The 21,305-nt window shown below is 24.4% G+C and overlaps 1 protein-coding gene across 3 annotated transcripts in view; it reads left to right on the top strand.

Moving 5' to 3' along the window:
- The window catches only part of LOC129971396 (spatacsin-like), a 56,892-nt gene that overhangs the window by 5,959 nt on the left and 29,628 nt on the right, over nucleotides 1-21,305 (top strand). For 2 of the 3 annotated variants that reach the window (XM_056085129.1, XM_056085128.1), the window contains exons 6-20: nucleotides 231-381; nucleotides 876-1,036; nucleotides 1,160-1,414; nucleotides 2,620-2,802; nucleotides 3,868-4,070; nucleotides 5,952-6,169; nucleotides 6,250-6,475; nucleotides 7,582-7,794; nucleotides 8,802-8,890; nucleotides 10,769-11,061; nucleotides 12,946-13,012; nucleotides 15,515-15,683; nucleotides 17,325-17,530; nucleotides 18,584-18,692; nucleotides 19,062-19,221. In XM_056085129.1, the coding sequence (XP_055941104.1) occupies nucleotides 231-381; nucleotides 876-1,036; nucleotides 1,160-1,414; nucleotides 2,620-2,802; nucleotides 3,868-4,070; nucleotides 5,952-6,169; nucleotides 6,250-6,475; nucleotides 7,582-7,794; nucleotides 8,802-8,890; nucleotides 10,769-11,061; nucleotides 12,946-13,012; nucleotides 15,515-15,683; nucleotides 17,325-17,530; nucleotides 18,584-18,692; nucleotides 19,062-19,221 (2,703 nt within the window). Of the gene's footprint in view, nucleotides 1-230; nucleotides 382-875; nucleotides 1,037-1,159; nucleotides 1,415-2,614; nucleotides 2,803-3,867; nucleotides 4,071-5,951; nucleotides 6,170-6,249; nucleotides 6,476-7,581; nucleotides 7,795-8,801; nucleotides 8,891-10,768; nucleotides 11,062-12,945; nucleotides 13,013-15,514; nucleotides 15,684-17,324; nucleotides 17,531-18,583; nucleotides 18,693-19,061; nucleotides 19,222-21,305 lie in introns of those variants that run through there. The other variant, XM_056085130.1, reaches the window with a different exon arrangement.

The following is a 21,305-nucleotide window of genomic DNA, read 5'->3' as shown; positions in this document are numbered from 1 at the left end:
CTCGTTATCCACCCTAATTTAAAATTGAGGTCCATTCTAATGTGGTTTCAAAATAGAATCTTAATGTAATTATACTAAAATCGTCTGATTGAAACGAAAATTGAAATTAATCAATGCTCATAATGTTCTAGATATTTGCTGAAAACAGCTGATATATATCAAAATCAATTCTTAAAGTTCTGAAATCTTCTAATAAAGAATAAAATTCATAGATTTTATTATTTTTCTAGTTAATGATTTATCCAAGTAGTGGAACAGTAGAAATACTATCATCATTAAACAATTGGAGTAATATTCATATGGATATTGAAGTCCTCAAACTTGGTCTAAGTAACAGACAATTGTATACTGTTGAATTTTTTCTTAGAACTTTATTTGAAGGTAAGCTATATCTCTTATTCTTTTTCAACTATAATTATTTGTCTAAGCCAATTGTAATTATTAAGTATATCTTAATATCTCTTTTTAATGGATGTCTTTGATTACATGTTTACTAAAATTTCCATGATTTTCAAATTTGTTAATTTTATATCTCGCCTGCGATTTCATAGGTTGCATGTTTCTTTGTTGCTTTTGTTGTGTGTTGCTTTATAGAAACATCTTTCAATTTGATTAAAATTTTCAAAATACTTCATTTGATATGAATCCCAAATATTTAAATATGTTTAATGATATTACTGAGTTATTTTTTACTGTCCCTGTATAGAATTTTTTCCATCAAATATATTCTTTATTTTGTAATTCTTTGAGACATTCTTGAAATCAGACTAAAAGAAGTCTTTTGGTTTACTAATACAATTGATAAATTAATGCAATATAGTTTTTTTTATTTTATTCTATTATGATAACATTTTTTTTTATCTGTATATCTTTAGGATTCCATCAGTTGTGGAAGTCTTCATTTACAAAGCAGTGGATTTCAAAAATCGAGAAAGAATGTGTTCTCTGGAATGATATTCTAAATTTAGTTTTAGAAAATGTTAGTTCAAATTTAAAAGATAATTATTCTTGTCAGTATGCTGAGCAACTTCTTCAGGTAAATATGAGTTTTTTTAAAAATATAAATTGTAAATTACAAAAATAAATTTAAGTAATAAAATAAGCCATGAAATTATTACTGACTTGCTTGAATTATTAATTGATTTGAATTGCATTTTAGGTAGTTATTGCAATGGTAATTCAGATAATAGCGGTGATTGATAGCAAGGAGATAGATGTCTATTTTAATCAAGAGAACAAAAATGTATTTTTATCCTCATTTTCAAACATTCTTTTGAAAATGCGGGAATTTCTTCGTGATCCAGATTCTGATAGTCCCGCCTCATCAGATGACAAAGATATTGGTAATTTCAATGAAAATTATAGTCCTGAAGTTTTAAATCAATGGAAAAAATGGAAAAAACTCTCACCTGAGGTATGTAATAGTATAAATGTATTTCATTTTATTTTCTTGCTAAATATTTTTCTGAATATATTTATTACTTTTTTATTGATTTCTAAAAAAACAGATGGAGAATTAAAAAATGATTAACATTCAAAAAAGGATTTATGATTACATATTAGTGACTAATTACTATGTCAAAAAATGTAATTAAAAGTCTTACTTCTTTAGCTAATTTATTATGCTATTTTGCATTTGAAGGTGCTTATAAATTGAGTTGGATTTTTTTTTTATCTATGATGTTGAAATTCTAAACTGAGCAGAAGTGAGTTTTCATACAAAAAATAGGGAGCAATTTCTATTTGGCTCATCTTCAAACAAAATTGTAAGATATCAGAATTTTCAATTTAATAAAAAAATTTTACCTTCAGATATATTACAAATACAAATTTTACTTGTTTTCTTAAAATGTCCTCTATTCTTTCAGTTTTATTTAATGCTAACAATTTTTTTAGTCTATACAATTTAATATGTAGATTTAAAATTAATAATACAATTTAATCTTAAAGAGTGGTTAAATACTGTCTTTAATATTATTCAAAATTAAAATTTATTTAGAATAAACAAATTAAAATGAATGAAATAAATAATCTGAAATATGTAATTAAGGGAAAATTAACTCTCAGTAATCTGGCCACTCTTTATAGACCCAACATTTTTACTATCTTGAGTAGGAAATATGAAAAGGAAAATGCTACTGCATGTCGATATTAATGATCTTTTGAGATGTAAACAATAAGTTGCAGACCACATTTTAAATTATATTTGGTTTACAATAAATGTAAGATTTACCATTAAAATGATTTTTCATTGAATCTTCATTAACCTGTCACTTTCATTATTCAGATGGTTTTCTAATTTAATGTCCGCTAAATTATTGAGAATCTATAATGCATTATTGAATATTGTTTCAGAATTCTGAAAAAAAATCAATTTACCTGCTTAAAATTCTTGTTTGTGCTGCATAACTTATCCTCTTCAATTATTTATGAAATATCTTTTAATTAGAATAATTAGGAAGTTAATGAAATATTGTTGACAAGTACAAATATTTCATTAACTTCCTAAAGTAAACAAAGTCTTAGAATTTTGTAGATTCATAAAATTCTGTTTCTTTCTAATATAGTATTCAATATAATTATGTTAAACCTAAGCCCTTTATTTCTTTGGAAGTATAGGAAGTGATTCAGGATTCTATCTTGAATAATACAATTCCAATGGCCCAATCATTCTTTTCATGCTACTGTAAAGATGGATCAAATAGTTCTTACTCAGAATTTATAAACATTGCTGAAGACTTAGTTTTGCACTATTTGCATCAAGGATTGATGGAAGAAACTCTTACCATCTTAGTGAATATGGTAAATATGCTTTATTTTGTTATTGTCTTACTATCTATTACATAGATTTGTTTTGTTAATAAAACCAAGTACATGAGATAAAATATTTCTAAGATTCCAATAGCTGTGAAATGAGTTGTCAAATTTATCATTTTTGTATCTATAGAAGTCTTAATTTATGTTATAGTTTATATTCTTATTTTTCAAATACTTTTTTATTTAAACAAATTATATATAAAATATGTATTAAAAGAGTTTTTACTGATTTTATACAGTTACAATTTAAATTTAAGTGTTTCAAGCAGTGTTTGGTCATTAATTATTTTTTTATTCATAATGTGTCATTTATTTGATATATTATTATTCAATAAAATTTCATGATTAAAGAAAGCCACTTTTTTTTTTTTTGGCAGTAAAATAATTTTGAATGCTATTTTTTTATTTTAAGGTTTAATATATTTGTGTATGTATACTTGTAGAGTTTGTGAATGTGAGAAGTATACAATTAAAGGACTGAGTGTTGGAGAAAAAAATATTTTATTATTCCTTTTTAAATGAAAAAATGCTTATAATATCATTTGCTCCAAGACTATATGTACTTGAAGTAAAGTAATTATTTCCATATTTTAACTTATTGCTGAATTTTGAGAAGAATTTTGATAATTTAACTTGTTTAAAGTCATATAATTTAAGGATGGAAATGATAAAACTGAAAGTTTTATGTTTTATATATGGCTGTAAAATTTCTAATTTATGATAAATAATTGATTTAAATTTTAACTTTTAATCTTTTAGAATATTAGAATTTATATGAAATTGAAATTTCAATGGAAATATTTTACAAATATCACTAATTTTAAATGAAGTCTACACACTGGCAATATGAAATAATAAATGAAAATATGAAATTATTATAATCATTTCCTTCATCTCATGATTGTAATATTGCTTCTAAATGCTATATTTTCAACAATTTCTTGTTAATATCACGAGAGAATATTTTTGAGACTGATATTTTGAAACATGATTGAAATCATAAGATATCGGCAACACTAAAACATTAAATTTTTTTTTTTCTTTTTACAGGGCATTGATATAAGTTTTAAGCTATTAGATATTTTTAAGTCAACTTCTGAGAAAGATATTAGAGCTCTCATGGAAAAAGAACTTTTAAATCGAAATTTATTGACAGAGAGTGACCGGCACTCGCTACTGTTTGTATCACTTTTAGAGAAATTATACCCATGTACTTCCTTTGAACATGCTAGGCTTTTGTTGGATGAAAAACGGTAAGAATTTATTTGAAATATTTTCATTTTAAAATTAATATTTGAAATCTAAAATGTATGAAGAAATCTCTTATTTATCAAGATTGATTTTAAGTATAATATTACTGTATGTTGCATTATCTTTCATTTATTCTTTATTTTCTTTCTTAGCCATTCTAAGATAATTTAAAGGAACAACTAGATATTTAGAAATCACAGATTTAAATATATTATAATTTTACGGTAATTTATAATGAAGTGCAGAAAAAAAGGACTGAAATTAAACTATAATAAGGTTAAACTTTTTGTAGTATTCTTTCTATAGACTTTAATTGATTTTTTTACTTTAAAATAACTTTTCGTGTTAAATCAGTTGTTGTTGTTACTTTTGTTGTATAATAGTTTTTCTGCTGACATGATATTTGAATTTCTATAAGTAATTTACTGTTTATTAAATGATTTCTATTGATAAATATTACATGCTTTTTCAAATCATTTTTGTTGAAGTTTTTTTTTTTAAATGTTCTTTTATTTTTTTTTTATTTTTTGTAGATTCTAAATTTCTAGATTATTTACCATAGATTTATTTTTATCATGTGATAGCATAATGTTGGTTGGAGAGTGAATTGTGATCCAGAAAAAATGTGGGCATATATGTTAAACATGGATCATTGGAAGTTATAGACAATGGTGATTGGCTTTAAATCAGGATCATACGAAAAAATATCATAAAACATTCCAAATTCAAAATATCCAAATTTAAATGGTAAATTTCATTATTTTTATTTCTCATTGTAGCAGGAGTTGTGTAGGAATATAATAGAAAGAAGCTGAATCTACTTTTTTTTTTCTTTCAAAATATTTTATATGGTCAGTTTATCAATGTATTTTGTATAACCAAATATGGTTTGAAAATTCAACTGTCAATAAATTGTTAAAAATTTATTTTTAAAATAAAAATGTATTCCTAGTTACTTGAAATTTATGATAACAAATTTCAAAAGATTCTAAACAAGAGTCTATCTGTTTAGACATAAAAATTATTACTTTCAATGTGAGAAGACTCTTGGTAGAATTATTGTCAGTCACTTCAGACTCTCGGCTATCTGCGATATGTCTTGCATTAGAATTATTAATTTTAAGACCATAATTCAAGGAACTTGCATCATTTATGGCATTTGATCATTTGTATATATAAACTTAAAAATTGTATAGAAAAGACTTTTTGTATGACTATTTTAGACAATAGTTTAAAAGCAATGTCTGCCTTTGTGAAAACATGTTAAGATAAAGTGGATTTATTACATTTCTATACATATATATTTGCATTTAAAAAAATTATTAATTATCTAATTTCTTAAATTCGAACTTAAAAAGCATGTATTCTTCTAAGTTAATAGGTTTCAGTTTTCCCTCTCTATATCTTTGAGTGCCTAATTTCTATAACTTTGATTATCTAACATTTATCTGCTATGTCATATTGCAATCACATTCTTATAAAAAAATGCTGGGGGTACTATTTTTTAACAAAAGCCCTTTCATGAAAGTGTAGAAACTTTCTTTGCTCTCTGCTGTCTTGCTACTCAGGTTACTGCTCATGGTTTAGCAAAAGAATTCATAAAATCATATTAGAAGACAAAACTTTTCATTGGCAAGAAAAAATATAAAATTTTTATTTAAAGGATAATACTCCTTTCAATCTTTTAACGGTCTATATTTCACATATACAAGATGTGTTCATAACATTCAAAAATAAAATTTTATATGTCATTTTTGAGAATCATTATAAGGAAGGCTTCATATTTATTTATTAAAGGCATGAACAATTTGCCTTTTTTCTTTGTTAGGAACATCGTTACATACAGAAAAATGATATCTGATTATGTATATTTTTTATTTTAGAATGCTTAAAGAAGATACAATATGTGCAGTTACTGATTCCGAAGACAAATTAGAGGTGGGAGATTACATGGAGTTTAATCAAGACAACAGTGAAAGTGGTTCTTATTGCCGCATTGTCTTAAAATGGTTATCATCATGGGATAGTGATATTAAAGGAAGGATATTAGCACCACATTATCTGAAAAATTCCCCCATACTTGATTATTTTATGAAAGAAGGTAATTTTATGAAAATAATAATTTCTCACTCTTGTATTTGCTTAACTTAAAGTTGGAAATTATTATTATTATTATTTCAGGTAATGGAATTGAAATAGACAAATCGTCTGTTTGGACCTATTTACTTGAGCATGGAAACCTGTCTTATCTCATAAATTGGATTGATATTTGGTTGGGTGTTCATCCTCAAAATTCTGGGAGTGTTTCATCTTTGGATAAATGGCCTTTGTCTCAAGAAATGATTAATTCCATCCCGGAAAAGGCCACTATTTATGTAGCTGAAGCATTATTAAATGAATTGGCAAGGTGATGTCTTCTTTAAATGATTATAAATTAAATAAAAATTATGATATTGCTTAACATTTTGTGAATAGTTTTATATTCTGTATATTGAATTACTGATTTTATGTTTATAGTGTCTTCCACTTATTTTTCCATCTTACATTTATTCAAATTTAATATATATGTATGTATGTAATGGTGTTTCTTAATTTATTTTAAATCTTAGTTAATTTTTAAATTTTTATCTTAAATTAGCCCATTTTACTTTATGCAAAAATTTTCTTTTTTACTCATGATCCAAACCTCACTTTTTAATTTAATTATTTCTAACACACGTTGCAAAAAAATTGTTCACTCTCTGGTTCCCATGCTCCAAACGAAGAGATAAAAATCTGTAACACACATGGCAGTCTTTTAAAGATACCTAAGATACTTTTTCCTAAGTTGGCATGTGACAAAAAAAAATCCGTATCAGAATCTCTTGGTAAAATTACTTAATGGAAAAATTTATTGCCTTTTTCTCTTTAGTTCTGGTGCAAATATATGTGTTCCACCTTTCGTCCCATGTATGAAATATGTCACATATGGTAAAATAAGTTGTAAATTAATTTCAAAGGTTTCTTCCTTTTTGTCATGCATCTGCCAAAATTTTGTTACATGCATGTTATCTATTTCTGTTTAAAAGTTCAACATATTTTGATGTGTAAGTTTACTATATAATATTTCAGTAAAATCATTTTGGGATTCACTGTTTAGATGAAACTGATATTTAAAAAGATAATTAATCTCTGAGATATGAATATACAGATTTTACTACAATCTCCTCAGCAAAATGCAATCTTGACAAAAATTTTAAATTTGAACATTTATTTTTTTTAATTGATAATAAATTGCTTTAGTTTTTGCTTGAATAGTTAAGTGCTTGAAGTTGTTCAAAATTGCTGATGTAAATGTTAATTAAATTTCAGACATTCATTGTTTAATTTTTCAAACAAAATATTACAGAAGTTTTATTTTTAATGAAAATGTTTTGATTATATTTAAATATTTTAGTATAGTTTATTATTATGAAAATGCAAATTAAAGAAAGTCAATATCTTCATTTAATAACAAAACATTTTTTTTTATAGACATGGTATCTTTTGTGATGAAGAATTGGAAAATTTTCCATCGTTTCTCACTCGCATAGGACAGTCTCAGTGTGATGTAAATGATATATCAGTATTTTCATCTGACAAATCTTCTTTGTCATTTCATGATTTGTGTCACAGATTAGTTCATTACTGCTTGAAGCATAATTTGAATAACTTTCTTTATTCTTTTATGGCCAAAAATTTTAGCAAGTAAGTATACATTCTTTTAAACATTAGTATTGTTGCTAAAGAGATACTTTTATCTCTTAACTGATTTGATAAAGTACATTAATATCTTAAACACTTCAATCAGGATATCACATATTTCATCTCCTTAATTAACATTCTTTTTGAACAAAGTAATAAAAAAGAAGTGAAATTGTATTATCCAAGTTTGTTCCTTGAATATATTTATGAATAGGAAATAAACTGCAAAATATAAGAAAGGTATCTATAAAATTTACATAAGAGATCATTGTAATTTGCTATATGAATAGCAAAATTGGATGATTCTTAAATATTCTTTACAAAACAAATATGAAGTATTCCAAAGGTATTACATATAAAAAATATATAAAAATCTTATTGATATCGTACTAATATATGCAATGGACATTTAAAAATTTAGAGTTTGTTTTTGGAGACAAATACTTCAATATAAGTGTGAAGTTATTCTATTCTTTGTAGCTGTAGTTATATTGAAACTTATTTCATTCAACTTCTCTGGAAAGTATATTAAAAAAAAAGTCTATCAATTAAATTTTTTTGAAAACTGCCTCTTTATGCACTCTTTGTTATGATATTTTCTTGAAAGAGTTTTTCAAGAAAATATCGTAATGTTATTAATTGATATTGTCAAATAATAATTTATGATATTTTCAGATTAAGTGCCATATTAAAATTTTAAATACAGTGCACATTTTACATTATTCTGTCTTTTATTTGTAGCTGTATATTTTTCATTTTGATCTTAATTGCAAATTAGTTTTCTTGCTAATCTATATCTTTTATGATGAATAAATTTTTTAAGTGCCATTTTTGTGCATTTTGCATTAATTTGTAAATGAACATTTTGAAAAGTTTTGTACAAAACAAAAAATCTTAGTTATAATTACTCCTCATATTTAGCAGCAAATGGAATTTAAGTGGAATTGATAAAACAGAAATTTAAAAGATAGTGCATTTTTTAATGTGATTTTTAATTTTTTATTTTCCAGATTTTCTGTATGGCCATCTTGTCACTTATGCAATGTTCCCCTTTTAAATCTCACAAAGTCATTTTATAAATGGTCACAGAATCATAATGGTAAGAATAAAGTTAGATTTGATAATTCCTTTGACGAGCTATATAGTTATAAGTAGCTTCAATTGAAAAATTATTTCCTTTTTAGAATTTTAAACAGTTTTTTTTTTCAGTTTTAGTATTTGATTTGATTCTCAAATATCTAATTCAAAGATTATAAAAATGTCTTGATCAGGACTTATTTTTTGCTGAAAATTATTTCCAATATTTTTTTATTGAGTTACTAACTTGTTTTTCACTTAATTTGCTGTCTTTTACATATCCAAAAATTACCCCCCCCCCTTCCACAAACATAAAAATGCTTATTTTGGCATGGTAGGAATTATAATCTGTATGAATAATTAAAAACTGAAGTGCGTTATTAGAGGGTGAATAACAAGAAAAATATATTAAATGATCTAGTTGCAGCTGTGATTTAGTGCATATTTAGGCAGTATAATATATGATTAAAAAATTACAATAATAAAGCTAAGTAACTCCAACCTAATATTAAAATAAATCGTTGCTTAGTTTATTGTTTTTACTTATGAAATCTTTTCCAATCATGCTTTAGTATACTTTTAATTTTGGAATTTGAGATAAGAATAATGAATAATTAATCGTAAAATTAATTCTTGTATTCCTATGTAATTTAAACAAAAATTCTGTTCTTAATAGAAATTCTAAATATGAAATATTATTTATTTTATTATGAATGTATATGTATTATGATAAAAAAAATAAACATATTTTTTGATCAGTAATTACCAGAATAATGGATATTTTATCCCAACTTCTAATTGTGCAAAAATATATTTACAGTTTGACTAAATTTTTACAGCTGTAAATTATTGTCATGGATTTTAAGATTTTGTATCTGAAGTTTGAATTATCAAAATGAGATAGTTAATTAAAAATTTGCATTATTGGAATGACTTTTTTCGGAGAGAGAGGAAATTTCATCTACGTAATGCACTCAATATTAAACTTCTGTGAACACTTCTAGGAATGTTAAATCTTTTTGGAAGCAAAATTGTAATTCTGAAAATAAAATGTTAGTTTTTACTAGCAAAATTTTATAAGAGAAGGCCATTTTATTTAAAATATGCAAGTACTTTAAATTTTTAGGAATATTTTATGCTTCTAATAAATAAAGCAACATTTTTTTTTTCACTCTTAGTTGTAAGGAAGTCACTTATTTTTATAATTTTTGACAGAAATTAAAAAATAATAATTGCTAAACTACATATTCTACTAAAAGCAAGGAATACATTTTGCACCAATTTTGGTATTTTTTATTTTGCTCTCCAGATTCAGTAGTACTTACTTTGTGGTCTATTCCCATTCAATTTTTGTTATATTTCCAATCTTTTCTTTCTCTTCATTCTTCATAAATATGTGTATAAATATATACACATATGTGTATAAATACATATACACATTAATACATTTTATAGTGATGTTCATTTTGTTCTATTCAATGTGTCTATTTCAAAATATGTTTTGTAATATACTGACAGAGCCAGATTAAATTCTGTAATGCTGAAAGTTGCAGGGCATCTGAGAAGATGTCTATTTGATAATCTATTCTTGTATATTGAATGCACTCAATAACAAACTTAGTAACTGATACAATGAAAATGGTCACAAAGTTAATTGTGGCACTTACATCATTTCCTGACCACTTATTACAATACTCATGTTACTGGTGACTTGTATTTTACAAGTGTCTGGAACGTGTTGATCATTTAATATCATTTCTGATGTTTGGAATCATGTTACTGACTCTATTTTGATGAATATTTTTTTTTAACTTGCTGTATTTTCCATTTTGGTTTTTAGGTGAAGATAATACATAAAATCATTTTTTTAAAATTTAAAGTTTTTTTGTTTTTTTTTTAGATCCCCAGATTGCATATGATGCCATTGCAGGGGTTGCTCAATATATTTTCAGACTTCAAAACACATCTTCCACTGAATTGCTCATCAACTTGCCTCTTTCATTGGCACTTGGAATTTTATTGTTTAAGCCTCAGTCAATGTCTGAATCGATTTCTGAATTGATGAATTGCTCTGAAGAAAGTGTACAACTTGTTCGTGAAAAATTCTTGTCATATTCTATACTGTTTAATTTTTTGTTTAAAGTTCCAGAAGAAAGAACTCATCCTGATGTAACTGTCTATGAATTGTTGAAGGTAGTTTTCTTTGCTCAATTTTCTAACCAATTAGTTGGTCTTATATTAATTTTAACTCATAAAAATAATTTTTGCAACTAAATAGTTTCTATTAAGTGCAACAAGTTATTTTACAATATTCTTAAGATGCTATATAACTGAAGTTCATACAAATCTAACATTCAGTTTTAAATTATTACTAATCGTCTTTAGCAATCAGCTGTTCATTTTCTATTTATATGTGTCAAATAATTGACAAAAGTAAACAACCATCTCCCAGCCTCAAATACTGAATTGATTTCTCTAATTTTTATTTTATTTGGAAATTTATGATTCCTGGATGTTTTATTAATAGTCGCTTTGCTTCCTATGAGTTCTATCAATAGTCACATTTTTGAGAGAAATTTTTAAAAAGACTACTCCAGTAATTACATTAATACTGTTAATGTGGTGGGTGAATAGCTGGTTTCCAAAGGTGGCTTGTGTGAATAAGATTAATTTAGGTATAACTAACGAATTTTGCTGATTACAACAAAAACTATCAATTTAGGTTTTAATTGTATAATAACGTCAGAGCATTTTGATTGGTAGTTATGCCAGCTAAGTGATAAATTAATTGGCAAAGAAAATTTACTTACTTTTGAGGATATGTATCTATTAAATTTATAGTTTCTTTTGCGCCAATATTTGAAAATCGAAGTTTAAGTAAGATGACCATTGATATAGATGTTAAAAAATTCGATATTTAAAAAAAATCGCAAAATCGGATTAGTGTTTGGGACTGGTGGGACTTTTTCTTAAGTTTTCCTAATTACTTTAAATATATAGAAATTAAACTTGGAACTGTCTAGTGAGTTAGCTAAGCTTTCTATATGGTAAAATAAATTATTGAAATATGTCAAATTTCTGACAATGGCCTTTTTTTTTTTTTTTTTTTTTTTTTTTTTAATTGAAGGTGATAGACAACTGGTAACTGTTGATGCCTTATGTAAGGCTTGTAAGTTTTTATATGATATAAAAATTGAGAAAATTGGTCCAGTGGTTGGAGATTGGGAGGTTGTTTAATTTTGCCAATTATTTTGTTTTTATATTATTTTTTATCTAAAATAAAGATGACTAATAATTTTTTCACTTGATTGCTTTGATATTTCTCAATGTTAAATTACAGTAATTGCCACTTACTGCAATTACTTCGGAATTTGATTAGAATTATTCAACTCAGAATTCTTCAAAATTTTACAATAAAGTAGCTGTGAAATTTTCAACAGTGCCACAGCATTGCATTGACTCATTATAAGTAGATTTTCAGAATTGTTAAGAATTTTAATATTTAAAATTCAAAACAGTACTTTTCAAATTTCACTCACATTTAACTGTGGTTTATAGATGTTCAACAGATTTCAAACCAAACATGGTAGCATATCTCCCACTTTAAATCAATCTAGATCTTAATCCAGATGAAAGGATGTGAACTCTACATGATGAGAAACAGGATTTGCAGATATCTCCTTATAATTGGTGTAAGGAATTCCATCCATCAATCAATAATTCCTTGTAGTTGAAGCATCAAATGGCCTCTATTTCAAATCCCATAACATTAAATATATCAGTTTAGGAATAGAAGATTTTAATTATAAAATGAATAATAGCATTAACTTCGATTTGCATTAAATGGCTTATGCTGCACAAAGGATTTGTTTTTGAAAAGTTATAAAGTAATTTTGTAAACTGAAAATTTTATACATTTTTATGAAATGAAACATCTTAATTTCAAATATCTCTATTAAAATAAATGCTTACAAAGATGATTTCCAAATTAAAATGATTTACTTGTTTATTTAATCTTGATAATTATAAGCTGTAAATTAGCTTATATTGTTGATTTATGGTGCTTTGTTATCTTAGGGTAGTACAGTTTTTGATAGCTCCCAACTTTTTGGATGGCAATCCATGAACACATTGAAATCTGAAGGTAATTAAATTTCTTTATAATTTTTTTTATTTTATAAAATTTTCCCTTATAATTTATTTTTTCTCTGAGCAAAAATGACACAAATCACAAGAAATTATATTTTATTAAATTTTCTTAATGCAATATTCATAATATTAATCTATACTTATAATAAAGCTCAATGTGTGTGTGTGTGTTTTGGCGCTCTACAGGCCATACCATTCAACCTACAGCTACCAAATTTGGCGCGTGTACACCTTGGAGGCCGGGAATGTGCACCTGGGGGTTATTTTTTCGAATTTTTAATTAGAATTTTATTTATTTAAAAATTAAGCGAAATTTTGGCGTGTTTCTGCTATAACTTCCGAAAATATTACCGCACAAAAAAGATTTTTACATAAAGTTAAAGATCAAAAATTTATCTTTTAAATGATACCAATGTTTTAACCTTAAAATTAAATTTCTATTTTTAATGAATTTTTAAATAAATATTTTAACTATATTTTTCAACAATTTTTTTCGTACAAAATAAAAATAAAATTTAAGCTGCACGAGCACGTTTCGCATTCATGGGGAAAAATTAGCTTTTTTCAAAGTGTTGCCATTACATTGATTAAAGCTCCAACTAAAAATAAATTAAATCTTTTTGGAAATGAAATCTTCAAAAATATAATTTTCGGCACGTGTCTGTAGGAAATGAAACAAATATGAAATATTATTTTTTCTAAAAAATTAATTCAAGAAAAATTATTTTATGATCTTTTACATTCTCTATATTATTAATCCAATAAATCAGTTTTATTTTAAGGCAAGTTTTGTTTAATATGAACAGGATATCCAGTCAAATCAGGCCCACACAGCTAATTTGTAAACCTTTAGTAAGACACAGATCTGCTAAAATGGTCTAAATGGAAAATGATTATATTTTATGTAACTTGATTCAATAAATGCTCTAATAAATAACGAATTTTTGATTTTACATAAAGCTTCTGCTGTGAAAATCTCGAATAACAAAATGTTCTTGAAACACTAATATTTTAAATAAAAAGAGTTAATTTCCAATTAACTAAATCAATCACTTAAACTGACTGATTTATGAAAATTTGAATATCACTATTCAATAAAAAAAAAGGATAATTTTAGATTTTCCATCTGTAGAAGAAAATACGCCAATCAGCACACAGGTTTCTCAAGATTAATTATTCTAAGGTTATGAAAATGTTGAGTTTTTCTAAATTTTTAACATTCAAAACTTCATAAATAAGTCTTAGTTGATCGTGGAAAATAGAAACATTCATTCATTTATTTAAAATTTGGTGTGTCCAGAATATTTCTTAGAATATGATACCTTACTGCATTAAATTTAGACTTCATAATTTTTTAAATATATTTATAGGCCGGAACAAAATATTATTATTGATTTCATTTCAATCCTTTTGAAAACTAAACTAAAAACTGAATTTTATGCTGAATCTGAGAAATTTTTGTGGAATTATTGTTTGAGATATTACATAAATTATGAAAAATATTTTGTAGTTCACATAAGACTTAAATACCGAGCGATTCTGTTTGCAGTACTCATATTCAATAATAATAATAATAAATAAATAACAATAAAAATGATAAATAAAATAAAACGCTTTCTTTCATTAAAAAATATCTTTATATTAATTGCAATCTCAGCATTTCCACTTTAAATTAAAGTTGAAGTTTTACCGGAAATGACAACAAATTAGCAAAATATATATAATAAATTGAACGAAACGATCTAAACAACAGTATAAGTTTGGTATGACTATCAAAATTTCAAGATTGAAAATGTTTTGCTTGAGAATCTATTAAGAGACCAGTTACTTAAAATACTTAATTGAAAATTGTAGCGAGCGATAATACTGGCGAGCCGGCTGGTCGCCAAAGGCGGTTAGTAATGAAATAAAATACACATTAAAATAAGTACAAAAATCAAATATTATTTAATTATAATACCAATTTTATTGTTTAAATCATTTTGAATTAGGTTTTTTTTTTTTAATAATATTTAATTTTTTTTCCCTTCTTGTAAAGCTGTTGCCTAGAGAATCTATTTTCTTTTTTAAATAAAACGAAATATGTTCAACTTATGAATATGCATTAAAGAGAAATACAAAATATGTACTTACATATTATGAGAGAAAAAAAATCAAAATGAAAAACATAACAAACAGTATTTATAATGTCTAGTTAAATACATTTAACTGTGTATTACATTTTTATTTTTTATTGTTGTTGGAGAGGGAAAGAATTATTAAAACATTTTTAAAGGATTATTTTAGGATTCAATTTGATGTGAATTGTAAAAAATATTTTCTGTATTTGATAATTCTAAATATTAAAAATTTTTAGTTCAAAAGAAATACAAAAATTATAGAATTAATTCTAAGGACTTTTGAGAAATGAAGTAACAATTTTATAAAACTTAATTCTTTATAGTATTAACTAAAAAACTTCTATGCATATAATATGTAATTGTTGCATTTAATTTAGATTCCCAAAATGAACTTCCTCACTTTTCTCTGCAAAGTTTATCTGAGCAGTATGGACTCAAAAAAGAACTTACATATTTATATTACTTAATGGAAGGCAGACCAAATTATTCATATCTGAAATTCATTGCTCAAGAAGTTATTTTGGAAACTGGTCTATCTCTCTCCAGGTGAATGTAATTCTTTTTACTCTATTTTAATTTTTGTAACTTTATTATCATTTGGTTTTAAAAGATGTAGTGTGCTTATAAAATAGATTAAGTTTTAACTGCAGATAATCAGTTTTATATCTGAATTCGTATTGATATTATAATTATTATTTAAACATAGAATAATTATAAGTAAAGTTATAAATGTTAGAGTTAAATTCTACTTTCTATTATTACTACTAAATTTCTAAATTCTTTCTCAAAGGAACAATGTAAAAAATGTGTTTAAAAAAATTTATATATGTTTGTTTTTTTTATGTTTTTTTTAAATAAAGTAAATGTATGTTTCTTGAAAATCATAGACTTCTTTCCACAATGTTTTGAATTTTTGCTTTAAGACACAAAATGTATGTTTATTTCAAATTATTATATATAGATGAGAATAAGCATATTAAAGAGGAGATTTTTTCTTTGAACTTTCCTTATTTCTGAGCAGTATGGCAAAATGTTACATCTTTGGAACAATTTTGAAATTAATTATAAATATATTTTGTGCAACTATGACCAATAACCAGAGATATTTATTCTCATTAAAAACACCTAAGACAAAAAGAGACATTAGCATGGTCTAGGCTTTTATGCATTCAGGAGGGAATTTCTCCCCATTTGGAAACTGTAATTATGGAATAATTACTAAAATTACACCCAAAATAGAAAGTTGTAGCAAAAATATAATCTCCTAAAGTACATCCTATTTTAAATTTTCATTTTTGGTGGATTTTCCCATTCTGATTTGCCTCTTTTTGCATAGATTTTTACATAATTTATGAATTTTTTAATTATTGTAAGACATAATCTTTGACAATCATCACAAAATATTATTTAAAACTTTTACTGATTTTTTTAATGTACATTAATATATAACTGTTCAGTTTTTTAAAATTAAAATACATTTTTTGGTAGCATGATTTTATAATTTCATTTTTAGGATATTAATGTTTTTCACATACACTGTACTTTTCACATGCACTTTATTTTTCATATGTTTTTTATTATTCATATGTTAATTTATTTTAGTGTAAAGTTTTTGAAGCAAGTGAGTTTTGATTCTAAGTGTCTAATTCTTTGATTCTAAAAATTTTTATTTTAAATAATTATAGAAAGTAGAATAATCAATATTCATGTAAAATATCATATTAGTAAAAAAAAAAAAAAAAAAAATATTTTTGTTTATCATAAACACTGCCCTTTCCTTTCCAATTGTATGCTCATTTATGGTGATGGAAAATTTTCTTTTTCTTTCTTTCTTTCTTTTTTTTTTTTTTGTATTTGTTATTAATAATTTAAGGATATTTTATGATTGCAAGGACAAAAAAAAATCTGAGAGACCCTGTTCTAGTTTAATTTTGGTTTGAGTCAAAACTATAATTAATATATATATATATTTTATTTACTGAAAAGGAAATCTATCACTGTATTACAAAAAGTAGAAAATTGAATGAAATTTATTTTATGTGTATTTAATTTCATTTTTTAAAACTTTTGTAATTTTAATATTATATAATTTTCTTTGTTTTTCAAAATTTTTTAATCAATAATAATTTTTAGTGGTTTTAATTTATTACTTATAATTGTTTTAATATATGTTTTGTTTCCTTGTAGGGTGAGATCAGCTTGCAGAGATGTGACTGACTATGCTTTGTCTAACTACAGAAGTTCTGACATTAGTGCTGCATGCATTTGCTTTATTGAACTTCTAGGACAAGATTCTTTGCCTCTTAGAGCATGCTTAATTGCAGCCAACAAGCTTCATGAATCTCAGGTTGTGGAAGAGGATAAACTATTTAACCAAAGCTTGCCAGAAATTGGTTGGTTTTAATTATACATATTTTCTGTTTTGTTTATTTTGTTCTTAAGTTCTTACTCTGTTTTTACTTCCCAATAGTTTTTATTTTTTTCCATTTGTTTACGGAACATTTTCCTGTCATTGCATTTATTCTATTTAAGTCATGGTTTGAGATTATAATATAAGCATATATAGTATGTACCTTTTTAAAAATATATTCTCTTTAAACCTGTGTGTTATTTTTTACCTTCTAAATTTGTTACTTCTAAAATTGTTACTTTTTTAAATTTAGAATTTTTTTAAATACCTTTTTTTATATGTAAATTCTTTAAAGCCTGATATTCCTATGATTATACTTCAAATGAATTTTTTTCATTAACAATATGATTTTCATAAAAAAAAAAAAATGTAAAATTTCTGTTTAATGGAAAAAAAAACAACATATTTTCGAAATTATGTTTCAGAAGTTACAATGGAAATAATTGTATGGAAAATTATAAGAAACTTACATGGGCCTGACTTTCAAAACTACAGTTATAAATGTTACAATTAAGTGTGATATATTTTTAACTATTAAATATCAACTGAAATTTAATCCCTTCATATAATAAATCAGCTTACAATATATTTATTGAAAATTTTGAAGCTTTATCTGACTGAAAATATTTTTCACAAGCCTATATAAATAATGACTCTTATGTTTTATTACTTATGATTATTTTTCAGTAAAATAATTTTTGTAAAATGGAAAAAAGTTCTATGTTTAAAAAACTATATCTTTATTAAAACTTTCAATTTGTTCCATGTGAGACTGCATAAACAAGTGGCTAGTTATTTTATATTTCAATCTTTAAAATAATGATAGATAGGATTTTTTTGTATAATTAAGAATAAAAGGCAATTAGTCTCTTCATGGCTTGAATTTTAGAATTATTATATGATTTTTAGTAATGAAAAAATTAGTTTTCCCCCATTTTGCATATATTTAATATATTTACCAAAAAACAACTTTATTTTTGTCATGCAAATTATAATGTATATATGATAATCATAATGTATCTTTTATTTATATTAGGAAGGAAATTTCAACAAGCATATTTAAGTAAAGATTCTGCTGCATCCTTGATTGCTGAACTGGAAAGCATCACTTTTAACTCGTGGAACCCATATAACAATGATCTAAAGTAAGAATATGCAAAGGTGTTTTTTTTCTCTTTCATATATTATTTCTATTTTTTAAATTTTTCTGTGTTAATATTATGAAATTTCAGCATTTTGGTTCAGAGTCTACACTTTACATATGATACTTTATTTCTGTTGGAACTATATTCCACCAGCATATTTTTGTGCCAAAAAGTAAACTTTGTAAAATATACTTGAAAATTGGAAATTTATTAAAGTTATGAAAGTTTATACAATTATAATGACTTTTTTTGTAGAAAAATTTAATTTGTTTTTGATTAAATAACTTATAGTATCTTTATTGAGAAATTAATGTCTATTGATATGTCTATAAATAAATATATTGGAATATAATGAATTTAATTTTCTAGTGCATTATTTAAGGATATAATTTTGTGGATGCCTGTGATGACATTAAGTCATTTACATGAAGTTGAAGCTGGAAATCAATATTTGAATGAATGTGCCAGTCAGAATGATTGGTTGAAATTCCTTGTGTTCTCACAGATTTTCCAGATTCCTAAAGATCAAGTGAGTAAAATAAATAAAAATATTTGATGCATTTAGATTAACAAAATGTATTTAACACAAGACAATTTATGATGTTTTCAGTTCAGTTTATTTTAGAATAATTGATTCGAGTGACCTGTTGATTTTTTGGATTATTGATTATATGTGATTTCAAATAATAAAAGATATAACCATATCCATGATTCTGCCAAATTGTCTGCCTTCAAAGCTGTGTTATTTCAGTTGTATTACTGAAGTTCTGTTTATTATTGTACATGGATCTTTCTAAAGTAGATAATCCCATGATATCATAATATTATTATACAATGTAATTATTTGGTTATTTATCTTCAAAATTTTGCTATATTGGAACTTTACTTGTAAAATTTTTCTTGTAAATTCCGTAGATACCAAATAGAGTTCTTTTACTTTAATTTTAAACTCTAAAAGAAAATCACATTATTAAATATCTAATGAAACAATGAAAACAGTTTGAATTTCAGTTCAACAGTGTAATGTATTGCTGAAGTTTAATCAAAAAAAAAAAAAATATTTTTTAAAAATACTAAAGTTCTGGAAAAATTTAACTGATATCAATGCAAAGGCAGTTTTTTTAAAAATTTTGCAACATTGTAAAATTCTTTCTTGACCAATAATATCTAAAATTATCATGGGAAAATGATAAAATTCGATTATTTGATTGATTAAATTTTATAAAAGTTACACCGGGATGTTCCTTCCAACCTTCAAAAGTGTATATATACTAAATATGGCAGCTGCAAGTCAAATAGTTTTTCCTCTAAAGCACATATATGCATATATATTCATCTTTATTAATTGTAGAAACTAGCTGCCTTGGTGAATAGCTAGTTCACCAAGGATACTGGTTATATTTCTGTTGTATAGCTTGGATCTAAATTCATGAGCTTAATTCTATCAAAATGTCAAACTTTATGTTAATTATTATATGTATGTTGTGTTCATTGTGGACATGAAAATGTTTCTAATGGAGATCAGTCCCATGACATCATAGTGCTATTAAAAACATAAGTGTATGGTTAATTAATCTTCTAATTTCTATAGTATTTTAACTTCACTTTTTTTTATTTGTTTTTGTAAGCTACTTATATATTAAATATTTATACTTCCTTTTTCAATAATAGAAAACAATCGTGGGATTAAATATTTGATGAAACGATGAAAACAGCTTGAATTTCTGGGCAGAATGTAATCTTGTATTAGAAATTAGGAAAGAAAATTTTTATTGCCAACATTCATGACTATTAAATTGGAATCATTAAAAATTCATTTTCTTACATTTTGAAATACTGTAAAAATCATTTTTACAGAGTAATATTTTTGGAAGTTATAGTGACCTCCCCAAATTCATCTTAAATTTTAATAATTAAAATTAAAAAAAAAAACTTCCTCAGGTGCATGTTACTACCCTACAGAATGTATATATATATACCACAATCTAAAATTACCAACTTCAACAATAATATATATATATATATATATATATATATATATATATATATATATATATATATATATATATATATATATATATATATATATATATATATATATATATATATATATATATATTGCTAAAGTTGGTGCTTTTAGATTAAACAATATGGCCTGTTAAGAACTAACTTACATTACGAACACTCACACATACACTCATTTTTAAATATTAGTAGAAATATATTTCATCAAATGCTACATAAACAAAAGTTTTTGTTGTTGCTGGTAATAAATTTTTTTGTAAAATAAATTATTGCTGATTTATTTTTTATATCAAAATTTTGATATCTAATTCTGATTCTTCGATATGCTTTTAAAGAATTAACTTATTTTTTTGTGAAGTTAGTTTTTGTTATTGTAAGTTAAAACTAAATTTTATTTTTAAATGTTTTACTTTAATATTTGAAAAATCTTGTTAATTTTTGTGTTCATTTGCTCTTAAGTAAAATTTTTAAATTTGCCTTCATGTTTTTAGTATAAAAATATTAACTTGCATTTTATTTTAAAAATGAATTTTTGAATAGTTTATTTTATAGTGCTAAATATGTTTTTTTCAGTAATATAATTTTTGA

Source organism: Argiope bruennichi, chromosome 6, assembly GCF_947563725.1.
Source record: "Argiope bruennichi chromosome 6, qqArgBrue1.1, whole genome shotgun sequence".
NCBI classification, from domain to species: Eukaryota; Metazoa; Arthropoda; class Arachnida; order Araneae; family Araneidae; genus Argiope; species Argiope bruennichi.
The sequence above is the reverse complement of the archived record's forward strand: the minus strand, read 5'-3'. Positions and strand labels throughout refer to the sequence as shown.